This window comes from Rhea americana, unplaced genomic scaffold, assembly GCF_003343005.1.
Source record: "Rhea americana isolate MKP2758 unplaced genomic scaffold, rheAme1 scaffold_118, whole genome shotgun sequence".
Taxonomy (NCBI): Eukaryota; Metazoa; Chordata; class Aves; order Rheiformes; family Rheidae; genus Rhea; species Rhea americana.
This window is the reverse complement of record NW_028185239.1, coordinates 345556-369636: the sequence shown is the minus strand read 5'-3', so window position 1 is coordinate 369636 and position 24081 is coordinate 345556. Positions and strand designations below refer to the sequence as shown.

General features: G+C 36.9%; 1 protein-coding gene across 4 annotated transcripts in view; it reads right to left on the bottom strand.

Moving 5' to 3' along the window:
- Positions 1-598: 598 nt before the first annotated feature.
- Positions 599-24081, bottom strand: part of CD47 (CD47 molecule) — a 24003-nt gene continuing 520 nt past the window's right edge. The window contains exons 2-12 of one of the 4 annotated variants that reach the window (XM_085319082.1): positions 20236-20583; positions 18712-18759; positions 14462-14551; positions 11543-11644; positions 11075-11167; positions 10410-10505; positions 9005-9097; positions 7505-7536; positions 5117-5141; positions 4408-4435; positions 599-1935 (exon numbers count right to left, since the gene is read on the bottom strand). In XM_085319082.1, coding sequence (XP_085175208.1) covers positions 1914-1935; positions 4408-4435; positions 5117-5141; positions 7505-7536; positions 9005-9097; positions 10410-10505; positions 11075-11167; positions 11543-11644; positions 14462-14551; positions 18712-18759; positions 20236-20583 — 977 coding nt within the window. In that variant the 3' untranslated portion in view covers positions 599-1913. The remainder of the gene's footprint in view (positions 1936-4407; positions 4436-5116; positions 5142-7504; positions 7537-9004; positions 9098-10409; positions 10506-11074; positions 11168-11542; positions 11645-14461; positions 14552-18711; positions 18760-20235; positions 20584-24081) is intronic. The other 3 variants (XM_085319089.1, XM_085319097.1, XM_085319103.1) reach the window with 3 other exon arrangements.

Below are 24081 nucleotides of genomic sequence, written 5' to 3'. Positions count from 1 at the left end.
ATAAGGCAGAACATCTCCACAGAATACTAGGGTTTTTCTATTCCTCAACTGCTCAACTTTCACCTTACCAGGAGAATTGGTAATTACAAATCAGGAGCCCTGCATACTACCTGTCAGGTAAATCCTTATGCTGAAATCTATTAATGAAGAGTAACATCTCCCATCTTCAGGTGGACTGCAATGATTATGGACAACCTATACCAAAAAAATTGTATCTAGGATCTCAAAACTTACACGAAGACTCCCACCAACAAACTTTGAGGAGTCAAAGTAAGTATAAACTTAATTCATATTCCTTTCTTAAATGTTTTATCATATGTATACCCCTCTTCACTGTGGATAATTTGAACAATTTTAGTGAGAGCCAGGCTGTAGGTTGTTTTAGTGGCTCAGTCCTGCAGCACTAGTGAGAGCAAATACTGTAAAATCAGATGCCTCAATTGAATTTTGTTGAATTACTGATGCAGTGTCTGCATCAAGACTACAGCCTGCACAAGGGCCTAAGCAATGTGCACCCACAATATGAATATGAACTCTAAGTTTATATAACTCAACCCTGAGACTTGCTCAATTACTCAAAATCTTTTTTTTAAAAAAAAAAGTGTTATACTAATGTTAGGCAACAGCTTTTCAAACAAAATTTTAAACTGTTAGAAGGAGAAAAATATTTGTGCCTTTGAAAATCTTATCCTAGTACCAATGGAGACAATGTGAAGATTTCTACAAAGCATAAATAAAGTCCAAGACAAAAAAAATAACTGTATTTTCAATAGCTCTCCGAACATTTGTAAAACATAGTAAAGTCTCATGGAATGCATCAATCCTATAGAATTGATCCTACATGGATTTTTATCTATACTACTTACATAAGGAAAGTGAGCCTCCTCACTTTTCATCAGCTCCTCCTTCTTATTCTCTATTTTATTCATTTGTGACATAATGACAGCATCACAAACACAGGTCAGAAATAATTTAGCCTATATTTCCATTCAAGAAAGCAGATTTTAAAACTGTTAAAAATTAAGCTAAATAGGACAATTCCTACTTTTCTGAAGAATCAATGTTTTTTACAAATCCATTCAGTTAAGAAAGCCTGAAATTGGCTCCAGTACCACACACTGTACAATATGAACAAACATAAGAATCACATTCATCATGAAAATTACTAGGTGCTATGCTCTGTAATCCAGTGCAGAATTTGGCTCTAACAGCTGAGCAGTATTTCATCAAAGAATATAAAAGAAGAGGCACAGAGAACTCTCTCACCAGACTAAAAAATTGGTCACCAGAGCATACATGACTACTGTCTAAGGAGAGGAATATTACTGTTTTGTAGAATTAGAATAACTCAGGTAAATGCTTAAGACCACCTGGGAGTAAACTTTGTATTTATTTAATTTCATGTAAAAACAATTTTTTTCCTGCAAGTTCTGCTGAATGTCAGAAAAGAAATATTTGTACAAATCCTACTTCCTGCTCATATTAAAGACATATGACCATACCTTGCCCATGCACACAAATAAAGAAAACAATCTAAATGGTATTGCAATTTTGGGGCCAAGCAGGCCCATTATCAAAGCAGTGACAGATGATGGTTTTGAAAATAATACCACTAAGGATACTACAGGAAGACCCTGTGGTGGGCAAACAGTGCTTTTTATAGTCTCACCCTCAATCACACCATATATACCATAATAAAAGAAAATAAAGATCACATGTGGGTCGGCATACATGTTCCTTGCTACAGCTGCTGTGACTACAAAATTACATCATTTATATCAAAAGCACTTTTGCCACACATGCAAAACAGCTAGTTTCCTGAATTTCTTCTCTTTGAGTAGTGCATCTTCAAGGCCACGGTGTATAAACAACGGTGAATTTCTTTCCACACATCACCCACCTCTGCAGCAGATTCAGTTCTTCTCTTTAGTTACACTAGGAATTAAATATATATATATATATATTCAGAAATAGTTTTTAAACAAGGAATATTTTGTGCTGCATATCCAAATTATACCTTTAAAAAATTGTTTTTTTTTTCTTCTTTCAACTTTTGGAAACAAGCTTAGCATCCAAGTAACAAATAGTAGTACTAACAGTCAACCAACGTTTCAGCTTCTCCACAACAGATAAGCGAACATTATGTTTTGGAGCTCTAACTCATGAATGGGAACAAGTATAGTGGCTTCCAACTTTAGCTGTCTGCCCTGCCCTKCTTTTACTCCTAATGCTGGTTTCTTTAACATGCCATATTGAAAGCTAATATGCTTCTGCAGCTGAACAACGCCTGTCGAGTACGAGTTTTCATGGGAAGGTTAGGGTAGAAAGCAGGTACAGCTCAAAAGATTCTGGCCACCACCTTCTGAGTCAGAGCCCTCAGCTCTGATCTGTAAAATCTGTTATTTTGAGGATTCATCTCTCAAGGCAGAAAAAGCAGTCAGGTATCTAATCCTACTCTAAAAAAACAAACAAACAAACAAAAAACAACAACAAAAAATCCCACAGATTTCTGTGTTTTTGGAAGTCCTACCTCAGCACTGGAATGCTCTTTAGTAGAGGTAGGTTTTTAGAAGCCTGAATGAGACCCAAGAAGAAGCAGGCAACTTATTTAAAATTGCATCTCCAAGCAAAATTCCATCTTGTTTATCAGCAGCAAATGGTGAGTGTACTAATTCCACCCTTATCTAACTTCTTGTAAATTTTGAAAAAGAATGCAATGGACCTGTAAGCATTTACTTGTTTTCTGGTATCAAAGCATTGCTGAGGAGAATAAGGAACTTCTAAAGCAGGAACTACCTTTTACTCTTCCTATCTACTTCAAATTTTAACAACTAGGGTACATTTTAATCAACATTTCTAACAGATACTGATGCAGTTGTCTCCTGTACCAGAAAAATGCATGTGTTCCTATTGGTTTAGGAAACAATCCTATGGCATACTTGGATGAATCATATAACAGTAGTCACAAGCAACACAGATCTAGCAGCACACAGTATTCTTAAGGAAGCCTGTTTTTCAACCAACTGATATACCTTATTTCAGTTAGGGGTAACTAGTATCTCATTTACTGTCACCTTATCAATTCACACCTTCTAGAAGTGGCATAATATACTTTTCTCTTCAAATAAATCGCCAGGTTTAGAGTAGCCTTACTCTTTTTCCTGACTAGCAAAATGTTGTATTTTGATGCAACAGTGCTAGGCTAAAGATTTAGTGATACCTTGTGGCAAGCTTGCTCATTTTCCAAGCAGAAACCAATGTACCAATAGCACCAACAAGTGCTCCTTTATTCTACTCCCATAAAAGGCAGTATAGCTTATGAACAGGAAAGTCTGAATAGAAGACTTTCATTTTCAAACCTGAGCATCTAAAATTTAAGCTCTTAAATGAAAGTGTTCTGATGTTCAAAGATACCAAGCAAGCTCAGTTACCCTATGGATGGTTACGAGCTGCAGAAACTGAGCATCTTTCAATACTTGATGACCTATTTCAGGTACTGATTTGAGAATTTCAGGACAAGCTAATTCAGTCCCTGTCATTTCATGGCTTATTATAAATTAAGAAGAGTCTGTTTACACTTAAGACGTGTACAACATAATATGTTGCCATTTTATAGGCTATTACAAAATTTAAAAGGAGGACTAATCTCCGCACTGCAGATATCTGAAATCAGAACAAATCTTATATTAGGCCAGGAAATTATGGAACTTTAACATCAAGCATAATCAATGAGCAAAAACCACATTGCATCTTTAACTTTTAATGTTCAACACTCTGTTTTGTCAAAAACATGTTCAAAAGCAGTACTTAAATGAGAAAAGTGTGGTTCAGTTTTGTTTTTTTTWAAAATCACTACCATCTGACCCCAAAAAACAAGAGAATCTGATTTCTGTAAGAATAATTTAACAAAAAAATAGATTTTAAATAACATCTAAAGAGAGGGGAAGAGAGAATCCACTTTTAAACCACTTCCACATGGCCTTCCATGAGAAATCACCAATTAAGTAGGTAGAGAAGGTTTAATAAAAATAAATAAATAAAAGTAAACACCCACACTCACCCACTCTCCACCAAGGAAAACATTCTGTACACCTTACATACAATGTAAGCATAAAGAAACACTCATACAAAATATCTGACATTTCACATTTGATTAAAAAAAAAATCTAAGTAGAAGGTTCTCCCTCACCAACACATCTTCATCACTGATTAGAAACACATATWCTCCCTCTGTGTATGATGCAGCAAATAGTTAATCTTTCTATTCAGTGACATATAATTTCATTTAGAACAGTACCTGCATTGTACCCCAATTTTCATCATATTAGCACAGGGTAACTTTAAACATCAAAAATCCCCAAATATACATCAGTTAAAATAAACATTTGGAGATGTATTTTGACTCACCATCGTTCTAACATCACTCCTTTTGCATCTTTAAAAGCCAAGCAAATGGATTAGTAATTAGCCAAACAGTAAGAAATGCTTTATAATTAATATTTATAATTAATATTAATTATATTAATTATAAAATACAGGCTATAACTTGTCACTACTTCTCAATATGCCAATTAGTGAACAGAATATTAAAAAAAAGAAAAAAAAAGTATTTCAGGGCCATCCCTCTGTCACTGTGAAATCTCCCCCATCTTAAAAACACTGAGAATTTCCTAGTATCACAGTGGAGTTTTCCCAACCCAAAGAATACAATGACATGGACAGATTTTGCTATGGTCACAAGTATTTCACTGAAATAAATGATAATGAAAAAGAATTAGCACCAGCTATCAAGAGCTGTCTCTCTCATCCTCTTAAAAGTTGATCTCTTTTTGCAAAGCAAACGTGTCTATAACATCCTGGGATACTACGCTTGCCCTAAAGCAGGCAAGCAATAGCATTGCATAGCTGGCACACCAGTACAGTAGCACAAAACAGGACTCTATGTCAGGAGTGGCAGGCGTAACTTCACTAAGAAATCAAATTCTTACTAACTCACAGAGCCATATAGCCTAAAACACCTATCTGCCATCTCATTGGTGTTGCAGTGAGAATTGTTTTTTGATCTATTTCCAAAATTAATCCCTTAATTAGAAGATAAATCTTGAACATCACCTACCATTTAATGGTTCTTCTACAGCTTTCTGCAAAACATTTAAAAATATATATATATGTATAAAATGCTTTCGTGTTTATTTTTGGTTCGCCACAGTTAAATTACTCTAATTGACATATACAGTAAGTAGTGATTCTACAAAAATGAAAAAAGCTGAAAGTTAACAAAGTTGATTACTGAAGTTCTGGGAAAAAAATAAAACAAAAATCAATCAATAACTGCATTCTCCAGGTTATTTTTTCTCCACTCTACACCTCATTTCTTCCCAGATGCAATACCTCTAGGTGGCAGCAAAAGGCATGCAGATACTACTTTTAAGAACTAATACCATTAACAGATTATTTCTGCAACTTGATCAGTGGTTAGGAATAAAATAACATGACTTAAAAAGAAAGAACAAAACCAAAAAAATTTGTCAAGCATTCAAGTGTTATCTCCTTAGAAGGAGATGTACCAAATAGCGGTGCATTTAGTCTGGTAGACAATCATSAGAAACACAAGCAATCTGCAGATGTGTTAAAAATTTAATAGGTAATTGATTAAGAGATTTCAAAATACGCACCTTTTCCCCCTCTGCCTCAAGAAAGTAACAGACATTATTTAAAGAGCGTGCCCCTGTGCAAAAATGAAGCACAGTCTACTGACAGCAAGTTTTCCTTAGTCTTTAGATTACACAGAATAAAAAGTTATTTTAAGTCCTTCACATCTCTCTATCACCTCTAAGTACAGCAATATATGTTGAATAGTCCTTGATGGAAACAAGCAGCATATCAACAGACTTAATTTTCTGCCAGGTCTTTCCATARCCTCCTTTCTATATCCTCACACAAGTTCATGGCCACAAATTATTGTTACACGAACACCTTTGTATTTGACCCTCAACTGCAGCTACAAAAACTCATAGATTTTTAGAGGTTGATCTTCCCAATGATCTCCAAGTTCTAGAATTTCTTCAGATTTCATTTCCTTTTCCAATTCATGCACTAACAGTATTTATTACTACATACTAAATTCCAGCCACTTCTTTGTCAAATCCTTGCTGCACTATGAAACCAGCTCGTACAGGGAATAGTTCATGACGAAAAAGGAGCTGCAAAAAGGTTTAGCATGTTGGTTTCACATCTCAAAGCTTTCTTATAAAACAAACAAACAAAAAATCTCTCCTTGCCCAGTCTGCTGCTGTTCTACAAGTAAACATGAATATGCTACTTTAAAGGCAGTATTGCATTTTGAAAAAAAATGTTTCTGCAATACATTTCTCAGCTCATTTTTATAACAGAATGGACTTTGTGCACCTCCTCTTTTATCTTTTTTTTCCCTCCTTTTTAAGCTTCATGTACTTACCATTTTTCTTCCCTAAGGAAGAGACCACTTCTCTTATTATTCCTTAAAATGAAAGTGGATGAGAAAAAGGAAAGGAAAAGTCTATTATCTTAACTGTGGTCAGCTCTCCTGTCCCACTGTTAGGAACCATCTTTTTACAAGAGTTGTTGACTTGAGAGGAGACACAGGGCTAAACTTGTCTCAAATGATGTGTGGCAGCCATGAAATGGGATAACTTAGCATTTGTCCTGATACAAGGAAGTTATTACTGATTTTCTATAGTTGTGCTTTTATACTTGCTTTCGCAAAACTCTGGAAAACAGGCTGTTTACCACTGCGGACCACTAAAAAATACAGTGCAAGTCTATGAAAATAGCTGTTTGAGGAATGATCAAAAAGCTAACTAAAAACAGTCTTTAAAAAATCCAAGTACTTTTTAATTTATTCTGTGCAACCTGAAGACAGATACTCTGCTTTCAGATGGTCTCATCAATATCAAGGGGCATTATGGAGGGAGTGGGGGGGGGAGAAGAGAGGGAATAATCAAGCCAACATCATTTGCGTAGTTCAGAATTCAGGAGAACATTAAAGATTTCTGGAGCAAAAAGCTTTAGAAAAAAATAGATTTAGTTTTTATATAAAAAACTTATATAAAAATTCAACAATATTCTGCATTTGCCTTAACCAAAAAAAGACATTAATCAAAAGTCTTTATAATAAACTCATGTGAAAAGAGTGCATTGTGAAAGGAACATCAAGATTCCCTTAACACTTGCTACCTTTTTGTGACAGCCCTTGAAACTCCATTTGGGCACAACAAGGTACACTTGGTACTTTTGGCACAACAASGTACTCTTGAGCTGCTAGGGTGGCAATTACAGTACTATTGACACATTCAGTAGGGACAGTGAAGACCACCAACTCACTCAACATGAGACGTGTTACACAGCCAGAACTTTTGCTTGCTACCAACCTGGTCTGAATTCGAACTAGTGAAGAAAGGCTCAGTATCTCACTACAATCCCCTGAGCCATCTAGTCACCCCAAATTTATTAATTTTAAGCTTACCCTTGGAGGTTGATGATCTCTTATGCGGGAACCTAAAGAATTGCCAAGAAAAAAATTAAGAATTAAGCAGACAAATAAATAAATTCCATGACTAATGGAATAAAAATATCTACCAATAAAACTTGGAACACAGTAACAACACAAGATTGCAGCTTTCCTTACCCAAAACTACTTAACAACTTGTAAATCCTAACAGCCTCCAAGCAATTTTCTGTTTAGGACCTGAATATTTTTATCATATGCAATCTGTGAATTAACAGTGTTAAGACATTTAGCTCTATAAATGAACTATGCTGCACTCAGTTTTGTGTTGTTTGGCATGTTGGAATCTACTCATTAAAGTCATGTTCAACCTCTTCAGCCAGCGTAATCAGAATACAATTGCAAAATATATGCAGATCATTACCACACAGCATCAAAGAAGTATAAACAAGTAGCTTGTAACATCAATAAAAATTACTTTTATCACTGTTAAAAGGCTAGCTTCACCTCTATTACACTTTTGACTGGCTTCTACCCATCTTGTATTTTAGGCCTTCTGCCTTAATTTCTTCTTCAGAGGAATTCCCATACCCACTCATAGACTGTGCATGCTAAACCTCGAAGACTGCAGACAACCCTGACTTGCATACAGTAAGCTCAGTGCAAGTCCAGAAGCAATATATCTTCAACTGTATTGTTCTGTGTCCAAAGTATCATGCTGTCTGAAGAGCCTTCAGGGACAGCTCAAAGCAAATAAAGCTRCTCTGTTCTCAGAGCCAAACTGTGCAGTTCACATAGCATTACRCTGTGGTATGTCAGCCTAGAGATATCTGCACCACATTCCTTTTCACAGCATTGATGGGCTTTTTGCTTACTTGATAGGCCTGACTGCCTTTTATACTTTAAGTTTTCTTCTCTTTGAGATCAAATAGACAGGTTTCTGAAACTAAGTATTGCTATTCTTTGCTCTGACTTTTAAAATTAAACGTAAGAAAAATAGGATTTGATAAAATGAAAGGTCTAAGTTTCATACAACCAGTGGAACTCACTGGGCAGATTTTACTTCTTTAAACTCATATTCTGAGTGTATCCKCAATAAGCTTTTGTTTGTACCATCTCACAGACCATTCTATAGAATCCTTGAATTCCTTTTGCTCTTTTAGTACCTTGCCTCAGCTAGGCAACAGTGCAACTCCAGAGCGGAGAAACAACAACTTTTATCCTAGAGTGTTAACACACCTAYTTAAGAAACCTGGCTGTGCTGACCTCAGGACAGATTACTATGATAARCTGTATTTAGAATGCTGCAGATTCCCCGCAGTCTCCATGAAACAAAGCCAACACGCACACACAGTTAATTTTTCAGTAATTTTTTTTATAAACTATGTAATTGTGAGATCACACCTTATATTTAAATAAGCTATGTGCACCTCCAGAAAGCACAGTACAGAAAAACGTTCCTCTGAATATTTCATTAAAGTGATAAAAAGTTAATGTAGAAATTATGGTGCTACTTACCCACAATACACACATAAACCAGACTAAGCAAAGCTCCAATAGCCATAATAGCTAAGCCAGCAATCACAACAGACCCATGTAACACAGGACAGACTGTTAAAAACAAGATAAAAAGAAGTATCATCTGACACAAGTTAAGGCAAACATATTTATTTTCAGACAGAATTGAACAAGGAATTAAGTAAGCCTGATAAAAACAGAAGTAATCTATTTATCTTTCAAAGCTATCCCAGAATTTTTTCTGCCTATGTTCTTTCATTACACAAAGGCTTTTATTGATTTATCCTGGTAACAGTCTGGCTGTAATATTTTACTATCATTCACTGCTACTGAAGACATTATTTCATTATTTAATTTTTCAAGTTAAGCTTACATTTTCAGTTCCAATTTTTTAAAACTATAATGGCACTACAGAATACAATACTATTATTGATAGAACAGTTAAAAAGTGAGTATAAAAAGGGGGAAGAAGGGGGAAGAATATGTAGATCTGAAGCATATCTGCCAAAAATAACAAGAATGCTCCAAGTGTCATTGTAATGACACCCCAGAGCAGAAATTGGCTGTTACAACCCAACCAGATCCCATTTCAGAAACTTCTTGTTCTCTGGTCTTTCTCATGAAAKGAAACTTTCCCATGTTTCCTGGGACATGGAATCAGTGTAAGTACTTTTGAGCTCATCAAGAGAAGAAAGGGAGAGGACAAAGGAAGGGGTAGAAGRGAGAAGGCGTGTTGCTATGTGCTGTGTTTAGTTGGTGTTCCTTTTCAACAGGGATTGTTTTTCAAGGTTGAAACAAAATGGCAGGCATTACTAAACTCAAGATCCTTCCTAATCTGCCATATCTGAAACGGTGTAGGGCAAATGCAATGATATGCATTCTCCAGCAATTCATTTATCACTCATGGACCAGTAGCAAAAGATTTATCCATCTGAACATCAGAAACTGATTTTTAGCTATACTTGGGGCTATTTAAAGCTCTGCTTTTGGGGGTTGTTTTAAAATACTGTAGGACACAGTAATAATAATGAGGTAATAAAAGTCAATATTGGTTTGGAGTGAGTCTTTAGTGTACTCAGTATTGCAAAATAAATAAATAGATAAGATGGTTTTCTTTGCTTATTTTTGTTTGTTTGATTTTAAAGGCAGCTGCTCACAGGATGCAATCATGCTGGATACAGCCATACTAATGAAACCAGTGTACATAATAGTGCCTTTGGGCTATTCTTCCTTCACCAGATAGAACAACATTAACACAGTAGTCCTAAAGTAGAGTCACAAGAGCTCTATTGCTAAAACACAATGTAGTGAAGCCATTCCTATATCATTTTAGTGTTACTAAGAAATATTCCGATCAGGTGTAGACAAAGTTGAAAACACRCTTTTATAGAAGATAAACTCTTACCTGAGACACACAGTGCAAAACCAGTCACAGCAATTATATAACCAAGAGATTCCAAACTTATCAGAGCGTATGCTGTTTTTGACAGACTATCCAAAACTAGTAAAGGGAGAGAGAGGAAAGAAAAACTGTAAAGATTAACTATAAGGAAATGAAAGCTAGATCATTCACACAAAGCTAGGAATCAGGTTCTCCTAAATTCTAGACTTAGCCAGTTAATGTTTACAAAAGAAGTCAAGCAAGTCACTCAGAGCTTTCTCYTTACAGCATAATATATATACATATAAACCATAAGCACAAAAAATGAAAATAAATACATTTTGAGAGTTAATTAGTCATCCAAGTTCCAAGACYCAGAAAGAAGGAGCAGGAAACACTTAGACATCCTACATTAAATCCTGTTTTCCAAGTGAATAACTTATACATCTTCCCTGTAACACCCAAGACCCCCCCCCTACCCCCCCTAAAAAAGGATAAACATGTTGTTTTGAGATAGTAGGAATCATAGGTGCCACAGGATATGATAGGTATAGGTATAGTAGTAGGAATAGGTATCATAGCACCTATTTATGAAGGATGAGAATATCATGTAGGTAATGCAAGTTGGGGGGAGGGGAGCCCTCAGCATATCAGTGTATTTTTGAGCTGGTGAATAAACAAATGCTCACCCATTCCAAATAGAAAGTATTGAAGTGGCATTAAGATCACAGTAGGGACCACAATTAAACCAAGTCCAGCTTGACTTCCTGGAGTATAGCCACCTGCAAACATTTGTATGTAAATTAATAAAACAGAAATCTTTGGGTGGATAAAACACAAGCAATGTAAATAAATCATCATTTTAGTCAAAATTTTAGGGTCCTGAAAAGATCATACTTTAGCACTAGAAGTCAATCCCTAGCCTCTGATATTGACCTGAGGCAGCAGGACAGAAAATAAAAGTCAATTTGYAGTCTCTGTCTCCCTATGGCCATCACCAGCTTGATGGCCTGAAAATCATAATGCTGGGTTTTTTTATTCTACAATTATATTCCACTTTAAAAACAGTAGATGATAATAATTAGCCTACTAAAACAGAGCAGAGGTTGATTTGCGCTTATTCTCATCAACTAGGAAGACAATTTTATTAAACTTACCTGGTACAAAAAAAATAACACCTACAACAGCAACAACTGTGAAGATGCCACATGCTACAATAATGCTGATTCTCTTCTGCAGTGCAGTTTCTATTTTTGATGCTTAAAGACAAAATGAAGAGAAATAGAGGAAATTCATCAGACATTCAGATTCTCCCACAAGAGCACACAATCTTCTGATTTTTTAGGAGTTTGTTTCTTGAAAACAATTCTAGTTATAACTATAATTTAATAAGTATATTTTCCTTGTTTGATATGGTTAATATCACATCATATGGCTTACTCATATCAATGAAACCTGGCACTGATGCTTTGGTTAAATTCTTAACCCTGCCTTCTATCAATCCAAGCCAAATGCTATCAAAATCACTTTGGGACATGATACAGGTTAATTCAGTCAGATGCACTATTGATGTTTAAATAGTGTTACAAAGAATTTGTTATTCAGGTAAATATTAGACAGGRATTTAGAGTCCAAATTTAATTCCCTTCCCAGTGACACTGTGTGATCTTAGATGCATCATTTCAGTTCCCACAGTAACAAGGTGATGATCCCCTCTCATGGGGATGCTTTGAGGATGAATATACTACAGATGATTTACATGTTCAGAAGCCATACATAGGACTAATCTGCAGTAAAACTGCACTATTAAATAGCTGTTATCTCAGAATTGCCTCATTCCAATGGAGTGTTTAAAATCAGCATTTCAGGGGCCTTTGGAAAAGAAGAAACAGTACAAATGCATTGTGATCACTAGCTGTGCTTGTTTCTGCCTTACGCATTGTTACAACTTAAGACAAAATAAGGCACAGCTTGTTCCAACCTTGAAAATTCTGAAGAAATTTCCCAGTAACTTTGGTTTATCTTGACCTAAAATRTAAATTGGTAGTCACCAACAAACAAATGAACACACACAGGAAGCAACTCTAAAAAGAACGAGGAGTTTTTACTGAATTAACATCATACTTCAATACACTGCATTAGCACCACCACCACCCTAAACCCCAGAACAACAAAAACCTCCACCAACCCATATCACCAGGATACACTAAATATTTGGGAGAGTATGTGCAAAAAAGATTTAATACTACCCTACTGAAGGGTTATAAAAGACCTCTCTTGTAACTAAAACTCCATCTTTAATTGTATTCATATTGCCTAAAAGAACAGGACCCAAATTTAATCCGAGTGACAGACAGCGCACATACTTTTCCTCAGTGAGGTCAAAGAGTTTGCAATAAGCACAAAGGCACAATAAAATCCAAGCAGGCTCAACTCACACCTGTAAAACAGTAATGCTTTTCTATGGACGTATCTATGTGTGTTTCAGAACAATTATCAATATCCTATCAAATGCTGAAAATGTGCAAGTTCTGGATATAAATACAAGGCAATAATGATTCCTGAACATTTTAGAACAAGTTAGGGAGTCTGAAATCATTATAAACAGTAACGAAAATCAGGAATCTAACATTCAGAAACAAAATCTTTAAAAAAAAAATAAAAATCACCAAACAACCTCTGACCAAGAACTTCTGAAGAATCACAAAACACTTTTAGAGGTTTACAAAAATAAAGAAAATTACATTTATATGGCTGAATATGTAACTGATTACTACAAAATGCTCTGAGTGTGGTATTTCTTATATACTTTCTTGTATTACTTGCTTGTAAAAAGAATTTTTTTTAGAATTCTACAAATTCAAAAAGGCTGAAGGTCACCAAGACTGACATAACACATGGCACCACAAGGAATAATCTGAAACCAGACAAGGATACAAAGCTCTCTCACACATGAACGATACTAGCATATGGGGAACACCTAAGAATGTTTGACACTGCTGAATGAATTTYTTTCTAAAACCTTTACTAAGATCACTGGTGTCAGTGTTAAATTATGACTAAGCTAGTGCTAAAAATCTAGTCTACAATTTTACTTTAAGAGAGCACCATCATTCTCTAATTTTGACTTTAAAACTATAAAATGAAATACGTTTCTGTTTCTAGTATGATTCGATGTTGTCACAGTGAAGCAACAGTGAAAACACGCTTTCTTGTTCTAATCGATGACACCATAAATTACACCCTACAAAAACTATAATCTACACACACACTCATGAAAAAAGCTTATAATTTGCAAGAGCACTGACAGCAGAAACATCACTACAAAGCAGACTGAACTCTAAATAAACACAGACCTTTTAGGCCATGTTCTGTGTTGCATAGAAAGACATACAGTTGCTGAAGAGCTTAACCCCAGAAAGCAATCCCTGGCCTCCAGTAAAGCAAAGCAGATTGACCAGTATCCCACCGCTCAGGGCTAGCCTCACCTACAAACCAGTGCGTGGATCCACACTGCATAACTTTGGCACCATGTGACACCCTGAAGTCCCAAACACAGATCTTATCAATAAGGTATCAAACTCTTGAAGTGCTGTTGCAACCTGCTAGACTACTGTTTTTGTAATTTGCTGCCAAAAAAATGTAAAACATATGCCCGAAAGGAGTCTGTAAAAGAGTGCACAGCCTGTTGAAAGGGAGCTGGAAGACTACACAGGGCAAGAGCATAGCTGGGTGTAGTCTTGCTGACAAAGCCTGTAAGTAACAGTGCTTACTTTGAACTGTCCTCAGAACCGTATGTGACTTTAGTGTCTCACGGTATTAGTTGATTCATTCCAAAAGCAAACCCAAATGTGAATGACATATATAGCCCACTGTGGATCTCCAGGAGAAGATTCTACAGCAAAGTAAAAGCTAAGTTATTTGACAGAGTGCACATACTTCTTTGTATGATCCAGATCAATTTTACCACACATCTTTTATATGTGATCACCACCCTTCATTTTACATGGCTGCCTTTAGACAAATGATTTTAGAGTAAATCAACAATTGCAAAGAATTAAAAGGTCAACACTTACCAATCACACTTAACTGAGCCCAACAAAAAATAATAGCTAAGAATAGCAGCACTATGATGCAAGCACTTTCCACTGGAAGAAACCATGATCCTAGAGAATAAACAAAGAAAAATGATCAGAAGAATATAAAAATTGATGTTACTAGCTTTACATTTAATGCTCCTTTTACATCATACTCTAGAATGTTCAATACTATATTTAATAGTTAGTCTGTTATAACTTTTTATGTTGTAAAAGCTGTGACTTCTACCTGCTGGATTTTTMATCTTGTGAGTGACAGCCTATTTTTTGGTACTTTAATTACTATAACATTTTCCAAACTATAGATCTTTATCTCTACAGCAGCAGAGGATATGTGTACGTTATTGTCTGGCATTACGAACTAGCGAGCTTGTGGAATTATATATGGCACAGATTGGCAAAGCAGTGCATGTAGGCTAATTAGGGAAGGTGGCACAACATGTGAAGCCCAATTTCGTGCTTTTCTAGTTATTTTACTCTAACCCCAATGACTATACTACTACTATAATATATACTCAAGCAAATTCAGATGTGTGATACAGAATAAAGGAGCTAATCTAAGTGAGATGAAAACACTGCTTTGTTAATTTTACAGATCACACATTCTCCTTTATGCATTCCCTCCGTCATCCACTTGGTTCTCTTTCCTTGCATTTCAGATCCCTTAGGCTGCCCATTTATCCATGTTGTAAGATCATGCAAGCCACCTTCCAACATAGAATCATAGAATCGGTAAGGTTGGAAGGGACCTCTGGAGATCATCTAGTCCAACCGCCCTGCTCAGCAGCGTCACCTASAGCATGTTAGACAGGGCTGCATCCAGGCGGGCTTTGAACATCTCCAGAGGAGACTCCACAACCTCTCTGGGCAACCTGTGCCAGTGCTCCGTCACTCTCACAGGGAAGAAATTCCCCCTCACGTTCAGGCGGAACTTCCCGTGGTTCAGTTTSTGCCCATTGCCTCTTGTCATGTCACATGGGACAACTGAAAAGAGKTTGTCCCCATCCCCTTGACACCCTCCCTACAGGTACTTGTACACATCGATAAGATCCCCCCCTCAGTCTTCTCTTCCCCAGGCTAAACAGGCCCAGCTCTCRMAGCTGTYCCTCCTAGGGCAGATGCTCGAGCCCTCTGATCATCCTTGTAGCCCTAYGCTGGACTCTCTCCAGTACCTCCATGTCTCTCTTGTCCTGGGGAGCCCAGAACTGGACGTAGTACTCTGGATGAGGCCTCMCCAGGGCTGAGKAGAGGGGCAGGATCACCTCCCTCCACCTGCTGGCAACACTCTTCCCAAAGTACCCCAGGAGACCATTGGCCTTCCTAGCCACAAGGGCACATTGCTGGCTCATGGTCAACTTGTCATCCACCAGCACTCCCAGGTCCTTCTCTGCAGAGGTGATCTCCAGAAGGTCAGCCGCCAGCTTGTACTGGTGCCTCRGGTTATTTCTGCCTAGGTGCAGGACCCTGCACTTGCCCTTGTTGAACCTCAGGAGGTTCCTCTCCACTCAACTCTCCAGCCTGTCCAGGTGTCTCTGAATGGCRGCACAGCCCTCAGCTGTATCAGCCACTCCTCCCAAACTTGCCGAGGAGGCACTCTGTCCCCCCATCCAGGTCATTGATGAATTCATCAAGCAGGATGGGACCCAGGACAACACGCATGCAGTAATTCCTAACATATCCCCCACTGAACCAGAAAATACAGTTGATTCTTGCATCTCTGCTCATAACATTATTTAGATTCATTCTCAGGAATTCAAAGTCTACGTTTCTTACATTATACTTGCCACTGTTCTTCTGCTTCCACACTTGCTTCTAAAGAGATTTCTCATCTTCTTTTTGATGTATACTACTTTTATGTACCCTCTATACTTAAAAACTTATGCAGCTCCAGAAACATGGAATTAAATAGCAATACCTCACAGCTTTAAATGCCAAGTATCTGAAGGGAGTTTGAAACTCATGCATTCCACAGAATGCACTCCTTAAGTAGAGTGGAAATTAAGAATTTTGACTTCACCTAATGAGGTCAGCTCAACTGTCTACTAGTTAGTACTGTTAGTAATAAAGACTATCAATCAAGATCCATTTTTCTAAAAGAATATTAATGCCTAGAAGGAAAGAAAGCGTTATTTCATGACAAGAAGAGAGAACTTCCTAYGCTTTCATCCCTCTTCCCCCTTCCTTCCCCCAAATGAGCAAACAGTACTACAAACAAGGCTATATCACAACTTCTATAGGTTACTTGGAACAAGGATACTAAAGATTAGATGCAACTTCAGGTGTGCATTTCAGGCTTGTTTTTTCCTTCATAAAGTATCGTAAGAAGTCTCCTTCTCTTTGCCTTCAACATTTTCAAATTCTTGTTTAAATCAGTTTTCTCGCTCAAAATCTGTCATTCACATTTCTCACTCAGTATCTATATTCAGATCTAATCTAATGAAGTAATTCTTATAATGTCAGTTTGGCATTTTATTGGAGTTTTATTCATCTGCTACAGTTCAGCACAGGGTCATTACAATATCCAGAAGCAGCATACACCATTTGTACATGTGCCACTGCACTGGAATGTTGTGCCATGGGGAATACACCTGTTAAGAGACAGTGCCTCTACCAGTATTTCAGAATCTGCCTTGAAATTACTTACCCTATATATTTGTAGTAATCTAACCATGGCAGCAAGTGGCTCAACACATATCCACTCTAACTCCTGCACAGGTGCATAGGTTAGTCGCCAAACTGATCACAAACCTTGGACTATGAGTTTGTTCATCGGCCCATGTTTATTACTACTCTTAAGCTGCACTCTTTTGCAGTAAAAGGCTACAAAAATGTTTCTTTTYGAAAATATTTAGCACTACTTATAAGGACTATAGGTTACTTTATGAAATAGGGTCTGTAACCATAATGAGCATATAAAACCAAGGAAAAGTWCATATAAACACAGAAGTAGGAGATGGTAAGCTAAGCATAGCAAGTATACCACTTCACTCTGAAACAAACTGTCAGAGAAACTGGTATTGGTACAGAATTCCAAGAAATTAGCTCTGTAGTCAACACCTCATTTGTCTGACAGTTTTCAATTGATGGAAATGCAGATGCTGCGAAACACAGTAGTTTGGGTGTTTTTTTCCCCCTCCAGGGTCATAGAAGAGATGTTGTGGTCATAACACAAACAAAAGGAAACAAACAAGATAGAAGAGGACAGACGGAGGAACATTTTTCAGTTTCCTTATCACGTAGATAAGAAACCTAGGGTTAATAAATTGGTTTTCATTTATATTTGAAAAAAGCAGCTAGCATTGAAGGGTAACTAACACACAGTTGTCTCTCTCTGGATAAACTAAATCCTACAGGTAAATCCTAGTGATTTAACTGAGAATTACTCATGAATTGAAGTATCTGGAAACAGAGCCTGAAAAGTAACTTTGCTTCCTCTGCAGCATTTACAGATGACATTACTGGGTATCCTGAACAAAAAAAAAGAGTCATGAAGCCTGGTATCTGCTAGGACTTTAGCATTCAACATGGGACCTCCAATTAAGGTGGTCCTGTCTTGGAATGTAAAAGCACTTTGTACCAGGAACACTGCAAGCATTTCCATATACATGCAAACTGTGCATAAGAGGAACAGCTGAATACATTCTCCTGGTTACACRTTTCCTCTTGTGATTCATAGCAATAAAGTAAATTCTTATCCAAAAATACTATTTGGGGAGCCAATATAAGGAAATCAGTTCCAAACTAACTCTCCTTTTACTAGTAAGATACTTGATCAGAAAAGATTGTATCCAAAGATGAGGGCAGAGGTACAAAAGTCAGCAGACATGGATCTGATCCTTATGCTGCTAGTGATCTCTTTTGTAAATGTAAAGTGAGCTAAAAAACAGTTATCTCTTATAACATTACCTCTGTAGAAAGATCTATCTGTTGGAACATAATACTAGCAATAACATGAGTTAACTGCTCAGAAATGACAGAGTGAAGAGTGGATAGGACTTATATTATTCATTAACTTCTTAAAAATCACTTGCTACACTTTCCTGTATTAACATATATATCAAGAATCTCTTTAAAATTTTGGAGCACAGATGCTGAAAAACTATGCAAAAAATTTAAGGAAAGAACAAGTGACTGTTTCACCTTCACTCAAACATAAGACTAAATTTTACATTTTCTAACATATGTTCTCAAACCTAACATGACCTCGCCACTATAAATTCTTCACCAACCACATTTTTCCTCTGGTGTTGAGATATTTTCCTCGTCGCAACTGACAACTAGAAAATGAAATTAGAAAAATTATATCAGTTTTCTGCTTTGTAGTCTTTATATCTCTTTCAAAGTTAAAGTTCTAAACACAAAGAAAGGTAAAAAGAAAAATCAATAGCGTAACTGTACTCTGCATCATGTAAAATGTTTTATTACTTTAATTATTGACCTTTAGGAGGAAAAAAAAATTAAAAAAAAATCACCTAAACAGAACATTCTGCAACCTCCTTGGGCTTTGCTTCCTCTTCTAGAGCTGAATACTGAATGACAAAAATGTCATCTGAAAGTCTGAGTAAAGCTTGAGAGGAAGCTTTAACACAAGGAAGGAAACTGCCTACTTTTCTTTACTTTTTTGGGCAGCATTCTAAGAACTGAATAATTTTGTAGCAACCTCACTCTTCCAGTGGCTGTATCMCTCTCAATCCGCTTCAGAATCATGTTTGTTTTGCAGGATACATGGTTAACTCAACTAGAGCCAACTGTGAATTAGAGATGTTTGCAGCAAGATACAAGTAACAATCTGTCTGATATCCAGAAATGTTTTAATGACAAATGATAGCAAAAGCTTCCTAGGACAATTCTACAGGGCACAKGGCAACATTGTGTGCTATTTATCTGTAATATACCCAGTGCTTCTGAGAAATTTTCCAGAAGTAAGAATCAAGTCYACTGTGCAGAACAGATAAACAGTACACATGTACATGTTAGTGAAACTGTGCTTCTGCAGAATATTAGATTGTGGAGATAGAGGAGATCCCATCACTCAACAGCTAAGGCACTGGAGCATATGGGCTGCCTCTACCAGGAAGACAAGGTAAAATGGCTTACTAAATGAGAAACTCATCACTTAGTCACCATTATTTTAGTTTAACACTATCTGTCCCTAGCAGACACTTAATGCTGGGCAACATTAACAAGTTACCATCTGGCAGTAGCGATTCCAACCTTACTGAAAAACAGCATACCTTTACATTAAGTTTTAGAACTTGTACTAGTCAGATAGAACTAACTTCTATTAGTTCTATCTGTAATTTTTCCAGCATAGCTAAAGAATGCAAGATGCAATTCTTTAGACAAAGAGTCTTTGTTGCCACTGTTAAGTAGCTCATGGACGTATATATCTCAGGACTATAAAGATAACAAGCATGCTTCAGTATGTAATACAGTAACATGAGGTTGCTGAAAGTATCAACAACTATGTAACCGAAAAGATGCGGGAAAGCATAATTTTATATTAGACAAATGCTCTTCAGACATTAGTATACAATCAATAAACGTGTTCAGCTAYTTCCCACCAAAGCACTCCTCTCTARTTTAAAATAAAATAACTAAAATTAGCACTCAAGTCAGAAAAGGCTGAAGAACTGGGTTCTATATTCTTGGTATTTTCCATTTCAAGAAGTATATTGTCATATTTCTCTTTCCTATAAGATCTTGCTTGTTTTCTTTCCTGGTAGGTTCTAAAACAATGGCAGACAACTTACCTGTACTGTTCTTAAGCGCAACTATAGTTTCTCCTTCTCTGTTTGATTCTGTCACTTCACAACTGTAATTTCCAAGAATTGCTTGTTCCTTGTCAAGTAATATAGAGGCATCACCCTTGGATAAATCCGATTCAGATACTAACTTAGCTGATGAAAACAAGGGATCCCTGACAGCCTGCTGTGTTCCATCAAAAGTAAAAAATAATTTTCCTTGTATTTTCCATTGAACATACATGACCTTTTTGTTGTTTGCTTGCAGATTAGTCACAATGCAAGGTAAGAGGACACTTTCATTACAGATATTTTTTTCAACAAACGTGGTTGGGCGAAACAGCAATTGGGCAGAACCTAGAAAGAAAAATGAAAATTGACACATTCAGAATTATTTCTTAATAAACAAGACAAGACAGAAACAGAAAAGAAAAAAAATACAGGAAGTGACTTGGAAAAACAAAACTAACTCTTCTGCAAGACCTCCAAAACAGGATATCAGGCTTTAAAGGGGCAACAAAAAAAAAGCACTATTATAGTTCTGTCTCAGCCCTATTCATAGAGCTTATTCATTCTTACATCTGGATAATGTACAGATTCTATAACCTATCATAAAAAGAAAACTAATACAAGTTTGTGCTGCATCTCAGTTGGATGCTTCCCCTAAAATGTGTGCCATATACATAAAAACACTGCACTAAGGCCTAATTTCTCCAAAGCATATATGTAACACTAGGCACAAGCAGTGTCACTGACATTCAAATTTTTGCTGCAGGTCACTCAGGTATCTAGAAAAGGAGATATAGTGCTATCAGAGCAGATAAGCATCCATTACTGTTCATTGGCAACACAGGGAAAAACTACTCTTTTGGGATTTCTACTTCTATGCTTCCTAGGGAAGACAAGACAGCTTAGWTAAAAAATTAAGAGATCTGTCATTTGTTCATTCTGAACTCAGAAGGTGAAGCCAAATCCCCATAGGTTTAGAACATTTCTTACAAGTTCTCCTTTTCCTTTCTAATCAAGGAAGTGCACACACAGCAACACAAACTAAGATTCTTGCTTGTGACTACATATTGACATATATGACTACATATACTAGAGTATACAGATAATAGAATTGAAAATGTAGAATTTGCAACAAGAAACATCTGGTATTATAAACCACTGTGATTAATGCTAACTATACCATTCAGTGAAAGTACTGAAAAAACATCACATCATATCATCACTTTGATTAGCATTACTGGTTTTTACTCTCTTTCCTACCTTGCACCTCTGTTCTAAACAGATCACTGTTTCAATGAACCGCTAAACTCAGATTTTTTAACACTAACAATTCTAACATCAATATTAAAAATTACACTAGGAACCTGAAGAAAAAGGGTAATTAAACTAGCCTGATTGTAAAGTAGGATTTGAATCCTTTATTTTCTGTATTTTCATCATTTGTGCAAAATCAGTTTAGTTCCATCCATAATTATCCTAATAGCGCCCAAAAGTTCCAGTAACTTTAACGATTCAAAGAGTTTGATTATATCAAAGACAGGAAAAAGTAGCAAAACAAGAACACAGACCTTAATACTTTAAGCACACAGACTTACAAACTGGAGAGGCTCCAGTGACTTCAGTGGGACTGTTGATATTCATACATTTAAAACAACTCCAAATTCTGGTATGTATTTCATAATTAAATTCAGCAAAGAGGAAAAAAAATGATACAAGTGGAGTCTCTTTTTGCAGTAGTTTAAGTTTTTCAGAGCAACAGTCCTGAATCAAAATTTAAAAGCACTGAACTCTGAAACATACCGTTTTAATACTATCATACAAATCACTGGGTCACTACTGAGTATCATAAGCTTAAACTAAATTGATGAATATTGATGTATGATAGCTGTACAACAACAACAGAATTATTCTCTGGTTTACACAGTGCTGCATTTTAAAACTGTATCTCAAGAAATAAAAATAATAAAAGCAGATGAAAAGGAAATGGTATCCCAAATCCTAAACTACACATTTATCAGAGAATACATAAAAATTATTTCTAAAATCCTTTAGTGAGGTTCATAAAAATAAATGCACACAATTAAAAACTGTAGTGCTTCAATGATTCTTTCCCCTGAAATAAATTTTACATGTTTTATTTTAACACTATCTTACAGTAAAAGGCTTCTGTTTGGGGTTTTCTTTTTGCCTTTTTCTTTCAGCTAGCACATTTAAACTTTGTAGGGACAATTTATTTTCTGCTAACTCCATTTCATTGAGAAATGCTGACCTGCAGTTAAAGGAAGCAACTATACTTCTAAATATTTACCAAAGCATATAAAAATAACCATCTTGAAGGAAAAAATGCCTCCAAAAAATTGGTCATGATTTTCTTACTAGTACTAAGCTCATGAACATTTACAGCATAGTAATTCAACATGAAAATCCTACAAAACTATTCATATGTTTAAAAAACAAAGATTGTAAATTAGCTGAACAGGATGTAATGCAGGATAATATAATACAGGATAACCACTCCTAGATCTAACCATCTCAATGGAAGGAGTTTCAGCAGGCAAGCAGCACCGAATGGTGGGTATCTCCATGTTACTGATTCCACCAATTTGCTGTTGTGCAGTCTATGAGTGCTTCAGGCAAGATGTGGCAGCTAAGTAAGAAATACTAATGTGAACTGCTCCACCAGCAGAGAGCTGGGGAAAGAATGAAAGCATGCAGACAGCCACCAGCAGAAGCACAGAGACAAGTATCTGTCAGTACTGTCCTTCTGAAACCTAACTACACTAGTAAAAGAGGTTACCCACCTACTAGCTCACTAAGTGGAACCTGACTGCTTGTTGCGCATGATATTGCTACAATTAACTTCCGACATTCTTCTTGTGATATAGGAGGAAGCCACCATATTCTTTATGCAACAGTTCCCAAATTCTGCAGGCAGTGGTGTACTAACCTCAAAGTTTCTCATGGATTGTCAACTTAGACACATAAAGGTGGTCATTTCACAGCCTCATCATCAGGATTTGGGAAAATTTGTTTCTGGATAATGTGCAATTGTGAACTTGCYACAGAAAAGTTGCTTCAAATGACCTAACAAATGCAAGTTCAGGAATATTGTACAATGCCTAAAATCAGCTGAACTTGCTAGTTGGACMTGCTGAACACTCACATTTCTTTCTCACTGAATTCAAAAGATTCTGGGCGCTCAACACTGTCAGTCAAGCCGCTTCTAACCCAGGAACCCAAACATTAATCTGATACTGGCTTTTAACATGCAGGTTTGGAAGTCCTGCCTATGGGTATATATGAACAAGGTAACATTTGCACTTCTGAGAAAATATTTGAACTTTTTTAAYCTCCTCCCCCTAACTGAGTATCTTCCTGCAGCAGGGAAAACAGACRGTGAGATTGCTAGGTGCCAGTTACACATCAATGATACCCGAACTTTTTATATTAGGAATTGCCGTGGACCTTAGAAACTGTCGTCAATTCGATCACCATTTTTCCCAAGAAAACACAATAACGCTATGCTGCCCTAACGCTACAACGACCAAAAAGCCGCGGAGCTTTACACACGACCCGGCTCCCTCCTCTTCCGCCACAGCTTCCCGAACACCCCGCCAAGCTCCCAAGCCGCGGGAGGATGAGGAAAGCGGCAAGGCGCACTGCCAGAGCGGCCCAACCTCCCCCGCAACGGGCGGCCAGGTGCTGCCGAGCAGCCCGCAGGCGCCCCGTGTCACATCGCGGCTCCRCAACAACCCCCGACAGCCGGCAGCTCCGGGCAGCAGCGCTGGAAACCTCCAAGCCACCCTGAGGGAGCTCCCCGACCCCCGGCTCCTCACCACCACCACC